Source organism: Xiphias gladius, chromosome 15 (genome assembly GCF_016859285.1).
Source record: "Xiphias gladius isolate SHS-SW01 ecotype Sanya breed wild chromosome 15, ASM1685928v1, whole genome shotgun sequence".
Taxonomy (NCBI): domain Eukaryota; kingdom Metazoa; phylum Chordata; class Actinopteri; order Istiophoriformes; family Xiphiidae; genus Xiphias; species Xiphias gladius.
The window spans coordinates 2,517,424-2,532,403 of record NC_053414.1 but is presented as its reverse complement, the minus strand read 5'-3'; the positions used below and the strand labels follow the sequence as shown (position 1 = coordinate 2,532,403).

The 14,980-nt window shown below is 45.2% G+C and overlaps 1 protein-coding gene across 5 annotated transcripts in view; it reads left to right on the top strand.

Moving 5' to 3' along the window:
* The first annotated feature begins 503 nt into the window (after positions 1 to 503).
* The window catches only part of LOC120799997 (sodium/calcium exchanger 1-like), a 28,215-nt gene continuing 13,738 nt past the window's right edge, over positions 504 to 14,980 (top strand). The window contains exons 1-2 of one of the 5 annotated variants that reach the window (XM_040145681.1): positions 504 to 710; positions 6,555 to 8,374. In XM_040145681.1, coding sequence (XP_040001615.1) covers positions 6,579 to 8,374 — 1,796 coding nt within the window. In that variant the 5' untranslated portion in view covers positions 504 to 710; positions 6,555 to 6,578. Of the gene's footprint in view, positions 711 to 1,614; positions 1,799 to 4,827; positions 5,028 to 6,554; positions 8,375 to 14,980 lie in introns of those variants that run through there. The other 4 variants (XM_040145683.1, XM_040145682.1, XM_040145679.1 and 1 more) reach the window with 4 other exon arrangements.

Genomic DNA, 14,980 nt, shown 5'->3' with positions numbered 1-14,980 from the left:
CCTACCTACAGCGAAGGTTTTATTCTCTGTGCGGCGGCCTCCGGACATTTAGCGATAAGAACTCTGCGTTTTCACCATGGCTCATGTTTTCAGACTCTTCTGTCCATTCAGAGGACAAACAGATAAGACCGGGACTGACTGTACCGTGCGCGTGCGCGTGTGTGTTAAGGATCTCGGCGACATAGTGAAATGACATTAAAATAGAAGCTGTATCTGTTCCGTATGAATCAGCTGGACTTTCATAAACAGCTGGATGACTCATGTGTCAGCTCAGCCTCGGCCGCTACGTCTCTCTCTCTCTTTGCAGCAGGTTTTCTGTCTGCTGGACTCTGGTTCAGGATGTGGAGGTTTATAAAAGCGTCTCATCCAGCAGCTGAAGGTAAATCTCTCCGGTCACCAGGAGGAATCTGCAGAGTTTGTTTCTGACTTCACACCTTCTCAAGGACAGGAAATACAGCCACGTGGGCAGATGTCTTGAATCCTCTGCTGTTCAATAGCAGTGCTAAATTAAGCCTCCGGAGATTTACATGTTTTAGTTTGAACCTACGTTCATAAACATTCGTGCATGAGAGGTGTTGTTTTCAGACAGACCTGAATGTGAACCTTTCCTGTAACTAATCTTTTGGACTCGAGGTGTCTCAAGGCACCGTGCATCATCGAAAAAGGAAGTCCGGGCAACTGACCGACATCCTCGGAAGTGAACTCCACAGGTCTGACAGCTATTTTATCGTTATGGTTATTTCATTTATTCCTTTTTAATTTTTTTTTATTATTATTTACCAGAAACAGACATTTGCGGCTCACTTCAGTAACGTTTACCCTTCGGATGCAGTCAGCATGACGATGCCGCTACATGATGTTCAGTTTTGTCGGTGTGGGTTTGAGGGGCTTTCCCACTGACCCGTTCGGCGTTGGCCCGTCCGGTTGTTTGGACTGGAATCAAAGCTGCCTGTCGAACAACCGGCCTCCAAGCAGACTCGGGTGCAGCTTGTGGTTTGAAAGTAAAGCAGACCAACCGTTGGACTGTGTGATAGCGGAGGTGTGATTTTAGCAGGAATTCGAAGAGTAAACGAAGCCGCCGCAAATTCCACCTGCCGATTGTGAACTTTTCAGCTGGTGATGTTAGATCTGTGTGTTTCTGCAAGTTTATTTGGTAACAAACGAGAGAATAAAAATATATATCGGAGGGATTTTAAACGTCAGTGGCCGGGGGCACATTGTCTCACAGTCCTGCCACAGCACGAACACAAACCAGCAGTAAAACACAGTAACGATGATAGTAATGATGTATCTATCGCTCCTGTGGTCCAGGTGTGAAAGTTGTTGGTTTTTGTGATGGTAATGATGGTGTCATATTTACTCTTGTACAACTTTTTTACAAACGTCCTCTGCTTGTGGGCTCTGCAGGTCCCTGGATGTCACCTTCTCTGAGTGGAAAATCACTGCTGTGAAGGTTGTACAGATGTCGTGGGGGGGGGGGCTTATCCCAGCATTCCAGCCTGTTGTGGCCCGTCAGCATCACCAAGCTGCCATTAGATGTGAGCCGTTATCTCCCCCACGTGTCGGCGGGGACAAGGAGCTGCTGGATGGCCCCGGGCCCCGCAGGGCCTTGTATGGCCATGGCCCGCTGGGAGAGCGATGATAAGCAGCGCACAGGCAGCTATGCTGCCATGTTTAGAGCAATGCCTGTTTCTGTTAAATTTAGAGCAGTTATCGGACGCGGCTCTCCCTCCTGAACGCACTCTCTTCTTCTTCTTCCTCTTCTTCGGCTGCTGCTGCTGCTGCGTCAGGACCAGAGGTGAGTGCCGGCTCAGAGAAGGGCCAGAAGGGACAGGTTTTCATTAAATCTGTTCATCAGGAGCAGACTTTCATTCAGGGATGCTGCTGTGATGTTGTAGAAATGTAACGAGGCGATGCAGCTGAGTGAGCTGAGGATGTTGCAGGGTCGTTATGGTAATGTGGTCGTCCCGTGGCAGTTCTGTGGTAATATTGTAGTGTTGCAGCAGTAATGATGCCACAGTGATGGGATGGTGGCTGACAGTAAATCATGCTGTACTGTGCTAATAATGTTGAAATAATGTCGTGGAAATGTAATAATGTAGTTTTGCAGTCATCTTAATGTAATAACATTCTAGAGATGTGATAATGCAGTCATTTCATAGTGTTTTTGTGCCCTGGCCACTGCAAACACACCGGCCTTTATGGTTCGAATAAGGACTGTGCATTGGTTGGACTTAAAAATATAAATTACCGGCGTTTGAAGTAAAAATTTCAGTCGTGGCAACAAACAGAGCCAGTGTTCCTACTTAGGTAAAAGTGAGTGAGTCCTCATAACATCACATGTTCGGCTGTGATTCATCAAAAAGTGATAAAGTTCGCTGCGATCCCAGTTTGGTTCACGGAGGAATCAACCTGAAACAGCTTTACGAATGTAAACATTAACATAACTTTAAATAAATGTGAATCCCCCCTGACAGTGAAACTGAACGGTGGGATGGAATTGATTTCTTAAGTTTTTCTACATTAAAACTCTCAAGTTGACTGAAGTAAATGGCTCTGGAAGTTCGGTAACCTGAAGTTGACTTTGCAGCTTTTTACTTTATTGGTTTATATTTATATAAAATTTAATCTTTTCAATTTTTAAAGGTGTAACAATGTAGTAGTATTAGCAGTAGCAGCAGTAGTAGTAGTAGCAGTAGCAGTAGCAGTAGTAGTAGCAGTAGTAGTAGTAGTAGCAGTAGCAGTAGCAGTAGTAGCAGTAGTAGCAGTAGTAGTAGTAGCAGTAGTAGCAGTAGCAGTAGCAGCAGTAGTAGCAGTAGCAGTAGCAGTAGTAGTAGTAGTAGTAGCAGTAGTAGCAGCAGTAGTAGCAGTAGTAGCAGTAGCAGTAGTAGTAGTAGCAGTAGCAGTAGTAGCAGTAGTAGTAGTAGTAGTAGCATCAACAGTAGTAGCAATAGCAGTAGTAGCAGTAGTAGTAGTAGTAGCATCAACAGTAGTAGCAATAGCAGTAGTAGTAGTAGCAGTAGTAGCAGTAGTAGCAGTAGTAGCAGTAGCAGTAGCAGTAGTAGCAGTAGTAGTAGTAGCATCGACAGTAATAGCAGTAGTAGTAGTAGCAGTAGTAGTAGTAGTAGTAGTAGTAGCATCAACAGTAGTAGCAATAGCAGTAGTAGTAGTAGCAGTAGTAGCAGTAGTAGTAGTAGTAGCATCAACAGTAGTAGCAATAGCAGTAGTAGCAGTAGTAGCAGTAGCAGTAGTAGCAGTAGCATCGACAGTAGTAGCAGTAGTATCAGTAGTAGTAGTAGCAGTAGCAGTAGTAGTATTAGTATCAGCTGTAGTACCTGTCTTCATATTACACACAATCAAAGGTATTAAAGTGCAGAGTGTATTTGAGTGACTTCACCTCTCAGGTGAAGCAGCTGGAACATAAGGTTCAGACACACTGACCTCTGGTGGTGTGGAGGTGATTGTGTGGGACAGCACTGGTTCAAAACCTTCAACCGCGTTCTGGTGTAGTTCTGTCTCCGAAACCAGGTTGTACTCAGACTGTTGTGATGTGGAGACAGATCACAGGTTACTTTGGCTGAAGGGGGTTTGGAGGGAAACGCGTTTTCATGGTTGTTAGTCGATGTTGACTCTCAGCCTCTCTGTGGGCTCTTCGCTCCTTCGAGCTGTTTTCAACCTTCTGGGTTTTCACAGCAGATCACGGGCAGCAGGATGAGCTCAGTCCCACACACACCGTAACAGCGTGTCGATGAGATCCAGTTCCGTCACGACTCGGTTGTTTTTTCTCTCCCCCCTTTTAACTTTGGTTTCTTTGTCAAGAAAACAACAACAACACAAATCCACAGACAAGCAACAGGTCCTGACACGGTGCCGAGCTCTACCACGGAGCACCTTGTTAGTGCTCTGGTCTGGTCCAGGATCAGTTACTGGAACTCACCTACAGTCCATTTGATCAGGTGGTGACATTCAGCAGCCTGCGAATCAGACTGGCTCTGGACAGAGAGATGGCTGATGGGTAATTTGGCCTCACGTGATCACAAAAGGAAGCAAACCTACTTCTGCCTCCTGTGTTACATAACACTGTACACACACACACACACACACACACACACACGGGAGATTTCATTTTAAAGCAGATCAGACGTAATTTTCGTATTGTGACACATGAGGAAATAAAAGCCGCTGTAGTAATCTTTTCTCAGTTTTCTCCGTCTGCTCCTACGACTGCCGGCTCCGCTAAAGTCACTCTGCCTATCGTCGAGAGCGGGACTTGAAGCTCTGCGGTGTGTGAAGTTGCTTTTACTCGCTGGCGTCTGTGTTTTCGCGAACGAAAGGAGCGGCAGAACAGGTGGCGTTCATCTGGCCGAAGCAAGCAATTCACGTTCAGAGACTCTGATGAATGTGACTCGAAAGCGGGGAAGGAGTAAGAGGTTTAGGATAAGAGTGAAAAACGTTCCTGCCCGAGGCCGGTTGCGTTTTCCCCGGTGAGCTCTGCAGTTGCCTCTCCAGCGAAACATCCTTCACACCCGCAGAGCTCTGTCGGCCGGGGGATTGCGAAGTCAAGTTGCGTTATGTTGTGACAGCATTTGACCGTAAAGATGAGCGCCGGGCTGTTGTGTCATGATGCCATTCTTGCCTCTGTAACCTCCGTTCAGGTTCCAGAGAGGATTCAGATGGTGGAGTGGAAGTGTTAACAGACAGAGGAACGGAGGGAGGAGCGAGAGATGCGGAGGGAGGAGTTGGATGACCGCAGGGGTGGTGTTGAACAGACAGCAGTGTGGTACTTTAGTGGTGCTTTCGTGGTGGCGCTGCTATTATCAGACTCTGGTGCTTCTGTTTCTCGTCCCCGCAGCGTCTGACAGGCTCGTACCGTTCTACTGGAAGAGAGGTGGACGTTTTGTTATCGACGCTCTTCGGTTTTTCTGCCTCCGGGATTCAAACTCTTCGCATGTTTCGGTGGAGATTCTGTTGAAAAAAATTCTTCTCTGATTTTATCCTCTTCTGTCCGATACTGAAACCGAGTGACGGTAGGTTTTCTAATTTTCCACCGACGGTTTCATCACAGCATCTGGTCTTGTGCTGCAAGACAGTACAAGATACAGTGATGTAGTCCAAGTATATGGCATACAAAAATGACATGGTTATACATGGTGCTTTATATATTGTCTGACATGTAACTGTGTTACCATAAGGTATGATACTGTAGTATTAGTATATATCATAATACATTATACGGTAGAGTAATGTTAAAAGTTGTTTTCAATTGCGACTTAAATAAAAAATATATTTTTTTGATCAAAGTCCAGTCTGGTTTTCGAGCAGTTAGTGTGAAGAAGAAAGTGAGAGATGAACGACTGAGCTCTGTCAGTGATCAAGTAACGGACAGATTCACAGCAAAGGGTCATAAAGAAACTAAATACATACACTTACAATGAAAAACCCCAAATAAAACGACAGTCCTCCTCCCTGAGCAACGTCAGTCACAACGTTGATTCATTTGTGGATGTAGTGGTAATACATCGCTGCATGGAAATTAAATGCAGTTTGTGTAAATTACCCGTTGCGACTATTTGCATTATCACCATATTGATGATCTTTCAGTTAGGTAATAAATGATAAACTGCCGTCCAAAAAGACCAACTGATTATGTCATCTGATCAACAGTCGGAACACCCAGAAGGATTCGATTTCAATGACAAGTGTCACGCGAAACAGAAACTCCGACAGGTTTTATGAGTGGTATTTAAACTTGACTCTTGACTTAAATGTTTGATTGATCAAAAGGAATTTCTTTGTTCGACACAACAATTGAAGAACTAACCATAACTTCGAAATAATATCATAAAACTACTTCGTCAGTAAATTACTGATTATGTTTTGAGAAAGAGTGTCAAAAAATTGTAGAAACTACTATTACGAGCTTCGTGTTTTAAAAAGACTTTCATTTGTGAGCGTTCACAATATTTACAGTTAGAGTTGGAGGCAATGTCTCACAGAAGGGAAAGAATTTACAGTATGTTGTTTACAGACAGTTGTTTCGCTGGGTCTGACGCAAGAATCACTCGTACAAACAGATTCGTTTTTAAGTGGTGCAAACAAGTTATTTGAGAAAATATGCCACACTCATTATGAGACCACGGGCCCCTGGACACAAGCATGTAAAATTTATGATGACAGTTCCAAGTAAACTGGATTTTATATGTACACTGGAAGTTTGTCATGTTTCACTTTTAAGAGAGATCAGGACTGGATTATTTTTAAACAGTATCTTGGGAAACCTCCCCAACAGGACTCGTCTGAAAGTCTTCCCTAAAATAAAGGGTTGTCTTGTATTTGTGCTATTATGGTATCAGATATTAGTTTTTTGCACAGATTTTCTTAGAAATTTTCTCAGAAAAAACGCATTGTGTAATGAGCGCTTGAACCTCTGGAAGTAGCCTAGAAGTCAGTCAGTCAGGACGTCAGCTCTTTACTTGTCAATGTCGTCCATTTCAGCCCAGCATCGAACATGATCCGATACAAACCAAAATACTCAAGTCTCCTTTGTTTTGCAGGTTTAAAGGAGCTCAAACATCACCATGAGCCGCGCCGGGACCTCATCTGTGTTCTCCAGCTATCAGCTGTTTTTCTTGCTGACCATCATCTCTACTGAACTTCCATATTCAGCAGCAGGAGGCTCTGCTGTGTCCCTCAAGTCCAACAACACAGTCAACAAAACCAAATGTGGCGGGGGAACAGACTGCATACAGGGCGTTATCCTGCCAGTATGGAAGCCAGAAAACCCGGCCTTCACCGACCGCATCGCCAGAGCCACCATTTACTTTGTGGGGTTGGCGTACATGTTCCTGGGTGTCTCCATCATCGCTGACCGCTTCATGTCTTCCATTGAGGTCATCACCTCCCAAGAGAGGCAGATCACCATCAAGAAACCAAACGGTGAGAAGATCACCACGACGGTGCGCATCTGGAACGAGACAGTGTCCAACCTGACTCTGATGGCGCTGGGTTCCTCCGCCCCAGAAATCCTCCTGTCAGTCGTGGAGGTTTGCGGTCACAACTTTCACGCCGGTGAGCTGGGCCCCAACACCATTGTAGGAAGCGCCGCCTTCAACATGTTTGTCATTATCGGCTTTTGTGTGTCGGTCATTCCTGAAGGAGAGACCAGAAAGGTGAAGCACCTCCGGGTGTTCTTCGTCACCGCTACCTGGAGCGTCTTTGCATACACCTGGCTTTACCTGATCCTGGCCGTCATCTCTCCAGGTGTTGTTGAGATATGGGAGGGGCTTCTCACACTGTTCTTCTTCCCCATTTGTGTTGGGTTCGCTTATGTGGCCGACCGCAGACTTCTTTTCTACAAATACATGTACAAACGATACAGAGCAGGGAAGCAGAAACGAATGATCATCGAAACCGAGGGGGAACCAAACCTTCCCTCAAAGGTTGACATTGAAATGGACGGCAAAATGCTCAACTCCCACGGAGAAGAGTTCATGGATGGAGAGACAGGTTTTGATGAGCTGGATGAGGAGGAGGCCCGCAAAGAGGTTGCTAGGATTCTTAAGGAGCTGAAACAGAAACATCCAGAGAAGGAGATGGAGCAGTTGATGGAGCTTGCTAACTATCAACTTTTAACCCAGCAGCAGAAGAGTCGGGCTTTCTACCGGTGTCAGGCGACCAGGATCATGACAGGAGCGGGCAACATCCTGAAGAAGCATGCCGCTGACCAAGCTAAGAGAGCCACTGTGCACGATATCTGCTCTGAAGTTTCAGTGAACGACTTTTCCTCCAAGGTTTTCTTTGACCCCGGCACCTACCAGTGTCTCGAAAACTGTGGCAGTGTAGCGCTGAACGTGGTGCGTCGCGGTGGAGACATAACGAGCACAGTCTCAGTGGATTACCGGACTGAAGACGGCACTGCAAACGCCGGCTCAGACTACCAGTTCACTGAAGGAACTATTGTGTTCCAACCAGGTGAGACCGAAAAGGAAATCCGCATTGACATTATTGATGATGATATTTTTGAGGAAGACGAGCATCTCCTGGTTCACCTCAGCAATGTAAAGGTCATATCAGAGGGCGGCGGTTCAGACGGGCATGAAGCAAACCATGTGGACGCCCTCGCAGGCTTAGGTCTGCCATGCACGGCCACTGTTACCATCTTTGATGACGACCACGCAGGGATCTTTACATTCGAGGAGCCAGTGGTGACCGTGAGCGAGAGCATCGGGGTGATGGAGGTGAAGGTGGTCCGGACCTCAGGCGCTCGCGGTGGTGTGGTGGTGCCATACAAAACCATGGAAGGGACGGCTAAAGGCGGCGGCGAGGACTTTGAGGACACACATGGAGTTCTGGAGTTTGAGAATGATGAGATCTTGTAAGTACAAATCTTCTCAACAGTATAAAGGGACGGTGCTGAATGATGATTACCAGCCCCGCTGTCAACTTGTGAGTCTGTTAGTGTGTGTGTCTCTCTGTCTGCCAGCCTGTCTGTCTGTCTGTCTGTCTGTCTGTCTGCCAGCCTGTCTGTGGACAGATGTTGTCACCACGATAGCATCACAACTGTTCAAGATGCAGTCACCAAACTTTACAGGTGTGTAGTTGAGATCATAGTGAAGGTGAATTCAGAGATGTGTGTGGTCTGACCCATGAGTACTGAGTACTCTGGTAGTAATGTAGTAATAACTACCGAGTATTCATGTAATAATGTAGTAATAACTACCGAGTATTCATGTAATAATGTAGTAATAACTACCGAGTACTCATGATTCGTGGGCCGGATCATCAACATGTCGACGGACCTCGCAGCTGCTATGATCTCATCACAACGTGGTCTCTGGTTAAATGGTTGAATCATGAAAATGAAAGTACTGAAGTTCATTGGGGCAAAGCACTGATTTCAGGGCATTTTGGGTGCTACAGTCTTTGTTAGATGTTAAAATGGAAGTTTTTCCTACAAATCTCAAAATATCATCATGTGACTTGTTAGAGAAAAATTCTAAAAAAAAATCCCAAATCCGAAATGATGTTTCTCACAAAATTGTAGAATTGTTTCCAGTGGGTTTATGTCTGTATTTATTGCTATTTGATGAGCGGCCTATTGTGGTTCTTTGTCTGTTACGTGACGTTTGAATGAAGATTCCTATATTAATCCAATTAATAGGTTAGGCATTGAATCCACACGGACCCCGTTGGAGTTCACCTGTAGAACTGTGTGAGTTTGGGAGAAAAAATTAAAATAAAAGACTTAATATATTTTGCATACGTACGCAGTTTTTGAACATAACCATTACAATCACGTAAGTACAGTAAAGACTGCTGATGTGGTTAAGAGAGGCCAGATGGAGCCATCAGATGGAATCAGAGACATGTTGGCTGGGAATTTTTATTTTTGAATTACACATGTACAGTAAACAAGAGATACTGGTCAGACTTTGGACCAAACCTGGACAGAAGCTTTACTACCAGGAGGATCTGGAGCTGCTGTTGAAATCTGCAACAACTACACTTGTGCTTTGTTCAGTTTCTTCCTTTGCTCGGAACCATTTTGACGTTGTAGTTATAATATTCACACAGATACCTGCAGAGCATCTGTGTTTAAGTGTGATGTGCAGCAAATGGTGGGACGGAAAACCTTCCGATTGTTGAACCACGGACCGTCACAAGACAGGACACAAGAGTCTTTATCATTTTTCATAATACGTCCTTTCTGTGTCCCTGAACCGCCGTGTTCACCCAGGCCACAGCTCTCTGTCTGTCTGTCTGTCCTTTCATTTCATCTGTATCTGCCGCTGCTGAGCCGTCGGTCACGCTCTGCTTTGGTCCGACTGAGCTACTAACCGAGACTTCTTTTTCTTTAGTTTCACTCTGTCAGTGTGTCTCCAGACAACAACCTGAATTAAATAAGGTCTAGATTTGGCAAAATCACAGTTTAAGTCGGGAACAGTCTGGTGGCGGAATAAGTGAGCACGACTAAGAATCTGATGTTTGATGCCAACAACTGGTTGGTTGGTCAACACCAAGCAGTCAGTTTACCCTAAAACAACCAGCAGGTTGTATGATACTGAACAGGGGTTTATTAAAAGAAAACAGTTTCTATTCCTGGTCCTGCAGTAGCTCCACCTCCACACGGTCATGTCACTGCTAGCTTCAGGTTTACATGCCTCGCATAGCTCTTTATAGCCTCTTTCCATGTCCGCGGGCAGCGGGAATGTAATGCAGCACATTTATTTTCAGAGCATAAACACGGCCGCTGGCTGGGAAGGAAGAAGACGGCATCTTGAAGTGGAAAAGGTGCCACGCTCATTCTTTGTTTCGGTATATTAATGAGGAAGCTGCCCTACATTTTCTCAGAATGAGCTGCTGGGAGAACCTTATATAGACCGCTCAAGTTATCAGCTGGGTACGAGCAGTTAGAACTGCTGGATACAGTGGACTGATACAATATCAGAGATTCATACGGGCTCATTCATATTAAAATCTCCACTTACTGTGACTGTGACTTTTATTTGACCCTACAGGACACGATAGTCACCCCCAGAGACTTTACTGCTCAGTGGGTGATATGAATTCATTCATTACTATACATTATAACACTTAGCTCAGACTTATCAGCCTAATCCAGCAGCTCTTTATCCAAGTTCAAACCCCCAAACTTAAGAGTCTCTTCTGGTCTCTGGTGTCAGACTCGAATAATTGGTTTGATTTATAAAATAGTTGTAGAAAATAGAGAGCCACCATTTTCCGGGGTCCTACGTGAGAGAGCGACACACCTTTACACTTGAGAAGTCAGAGGATTGAATTTATAAAGAGGAATTAGAAAGAGGACGGCCTAGACCTGCGCTACATGAAAAGTGCTGTGAGACAATCCCTGTTATGATTTGACGCGATACATAAGTAAAACTGACGACTTGAACTGGCGACCAATTGGTACTGATTCATTTTCTGTTGATCAACTCATCAGTTAATCATTTCAGGCGTAATTTGTATGAGACAGTCGATACAAAGACGGTTCACCTGAGAAAGATGTTCCCCTTGAAGGTTTGTCAGAGAGCTGAAAAATGACATCAACTAAACGCTGCTCACAGTATGTGAGCATGTGCAGAGTGGGTGCACATGCTCCAGACAGTGGTCACAGGGTAAGATCCGCTCCTTTAAATGGATTGTGAAGGTTAAACATTGTTTATTCTCAGATGTTTACATGAGACATTTCAGTCAGTCTCAGCTCTTCTTCGGTTTTCTCCTCTTTAGTTTCTCAGTAGAATAAAAGCAGCTGGCAGCTGGTAAATGGACTGAACTTATGTGGCTCTTTTCTAGCCTTATCGACCAATCAAAGCGCTTTACACTTCACAGGCCACCTGCACCCGGTCACACACACGTTCATACATTTCATTCGTACGCACACTCACACACCGATGGCACGGCCATCATAGCAAAGCAGGGTTCAGTATCGTGCCCAAGGACGCTTCGACACGCGGACCGGAGGAGCCGGGAATCGAACCGCCGACCTTCTGGTTAGCGGACGACCCGCTCTACTGTTCTAGATCATCAGTGGCATCAAACGTTGCCATTTCATTCGCATGTGGACCTCAGCTGGACCTGTCTCGTATCTTTGAGAGTTCCCATCGTGGATCTTTGGGTCTGAACAGAGCTGCTCTGTGTGACAGGAGCTTCGCGACGCTGATGTTTGTGTGGACCAGAATATTTAATTCCCATCAGGCTACAGCGAAGCTGTCTGCGTGACAGGACGCTGCTGCTTCCAGGATTTCGCAGCCGAGTGTTTATAGAGCGTCACACTCTGCACGTTGGAGTTGAGCTCTGACAAACTTCGATCAAACCTCTGGTTTAGTTCATTCACCGTCCGACACATCTGGTTGGCCAGGAGCTAAGAGACGCAGGCTTTTCTAGTTACCTTGATGGAAAGCAGCAGCGTGTTTGATGTGAAAGAGTTCCCCTGGTCGAAGGATGTTTTCTCTCCACACGAGTCTGAAGCCGAAACACAGAACGTGTCGCTTTTACATTTCGTTAAGTGTAAAATTAAACAAACGAGATATGACTTGTTAATTAGTGAGCTTTAGAGTTTATTTTACTTTGCTTCTTATCTTTCACTAGCTCATTTTGTTTTTTAAGTCCTTCATTTCCCGTTTCATTTAACATTTAATGATAAATCTATTCCCTGTTTCCCTCAAGGATAAAAATACATAAATGAAAGAGGAAAATAAATGAAGCCGTTACAGTTTTCGTCTTATCGACTGTGATGATATCATTTCGTTAAGTTTTGATCTTTTTCCAGGAGATGAACCATTTAGATTTAGAATAAATCAGTTTCTCCAAATAACGCCTGTGTGGAAATTTGCTCCGGCGTTTTCCGAGACGTGTTTGTGAAGCTTCGAGTTTAGATGACCTCACCTGTCAGGTGATATCAGCAGTCGTCTCAGCAAAATGTCCGGCCTGTCAGTGTCCGGCATGGTCCGGGGAGAACAGTCTCGATTCAGGGCCGGCTCTGTCGTCCGTAGCATTTTGATCTGTGATAAAATTCCTTTTATGAAGAGAAAATTTGGTCTCAGAGTTGAAAACTAATATTTGCTGCTGCCAGTTTGTCTGAGAAGATGAAGCTGGATACGTAATAAACACAGGACTGGTTGGACAGTTTGACGACAGCGCCGCCTCTGTGACTTAGAGGTTCTTATATGTCACCACATTTCAACAAACATACACAGACGAGAAGGAACAGAGGCAATGCGTTCCATAAGTGGATTTTCGATATACATTACAGATTGGATATCAAGTGTATCTTTGACTAGACTCGGTCAGGATCCATTTTCGCTGAAAGAGTCTGTTTGTGGAGCTTTGGGTTGAGATTATTTTGTCTCAGCTCAGGTTCAGGTGTGTTGTGGTGTAATCGCCAGTGCTGAGCTGAGCCAAGTAGGGGTGTCCGTACTTGGGGTGCTCTGTATTGAGAAAGGCCTCAAGTTCCCCGCTGGCTAACGTGTTAGCGGTTAGCTCACGGGCTATAGTAGCTCACCGACAAGGCCCGAGTAAACACTGTGTCACCACGACCGTAGAACCAAACGTTTCACTAAGATGTGACACTTATTTCACCTGCACTTGAACCAAACAAGTGGACATTTCAGTGCCACAATTTAAATAATGATATTCGCAATCACGGAACTTTTATACATAATAGCTGCTAAACATTAGCATTGTGTTAGCACTGTCATTGTCTTTCATTCTCAGCCTCACAGAGCTGTTAGCGTGGCTGTAGCCTCTTATTCTTGGTCTTTTCATTAACATTACTATTATTAAATTCCCTGAAAAGAGACCAGAGAACAGATCCAAGTTGAGGTCTCACTTGTCCAGGTAGATGGCTTGTGGAGACCTCTTTAAAGGGGCAGTCCACCCCAGTGTCCCATATCGAGGTCAGGCTCCTGGCACTGTGTATGTACAAGTCTATGTTACAAACTGGAGGGGTGGCGTTTGAAAGACGCGGTTATTTACCAAGGGAAATGTAGGATCCAGTGTTTTTGCATTAAAATCAGGAGGTCTTCACTTCTGCTGCTCAGATTTTGACCGTAGTGGTGAGAGACATGAGTGAAATACTCCTTTAATTTGTTTTGGGTCTGTGTTTATTTCTTTTTTCCATTCTTTCGGGATGAAGTGGTGGTCGGGTGTTTGTTGACTGACTGCAGAGATTATTTCGTGTTTCTGTCTTCCATCTTTTCCCAAACCATTCTCGGGTGAGTGTGTGTGGATTTCCAGCTCAGGATTTCAGATGTCTTGTATCATGCTTCGTCCAAACTGGCACGGCTCCTGGTGTGTTGGTCCGATAAACATCACGCAGCTCTCTTCCTTATTAGGGCAGCCCGTGTTCAGCAGCAGCAGGATCCTGCTCATCGTCGCAGGATCAGCCCATAAAGCAGCCATGCGACTGCAGCCCATTCCTCTCAGAGGCAGCGACAGGGGAGGTCGCTGCTGGCTGCCATCCACATCTCCAACCTCGCCACACTTTTAACATCAACTGTCTGTCTCCTTCCTGTAATAACAAGCAGACTTACTGTTGTAGTCTACCTACAGCTCCACAACTCAGGATTTGTTTAATATTAACATTAAATCAAATGATTCTGTGTTATAGTAAAGTGCGACTTGCAGTTACGCACTCATAGAGAATTGTCACCAACAGGCTTCAACTGAGCTGTTTAGCCTCTTTTAGCTCCTAGTTTTGGTTATTCAGCACATTTACCCAGCAACTGCAACACTGTCCCCATCAAACATTAAATGCCCCATCACTACAACTGCACCCAACTGTCCCCTATAAAATCATAAACGGGATCGCGAATTATCCAAACTACATAATGACACTGTGGGTTGTTACCTGTAACTGAGCTTCGTAAACCGGTGTCTGTACAGTTGGAGAGTGAAACCCCACTCTGGACTACTTATGTTGCTGTATGTGCTCGTACTGACACCGTTCAGTACTACGGACAGGAACATACTAGCATACTTGACCTGACTGGACTCGACATGACTGGACGCGACCTGACTGGAATCGGCCTGATTAGACTCGACCTGACTGGACTCGGCCTGATTAGACTCGACCTGACTGGACTCGACCTGACTGGACTCGGCCTGATTAGACTCGACCTGACTGGACTCGACCTGACTGTACTCGGCCTGATTAGACTCAACCTGACTGGACTCAACTTGACTTGACTCGGCCTGACTCGATTTGACCCAACTGGACTCGACCTGATTAGACTCAACCTGACCGGACTGGACCTGAAAGAACTGGACCGGACTGAACCTGACTGGATTCTTTACCAGAGCCAGACAGTAGACTCAAGACTTGCTGCTGCAGTTAGGTCACACAACTTTTAGGGCCTGTTAGTATTAATAATTGTTTTGCATTTTCAGTTAAATACTTGTATCGTCTCCAGGTCACTTCGTATTTCTGCTTCTGTCACGATACGCCATTGGATAGATTTTT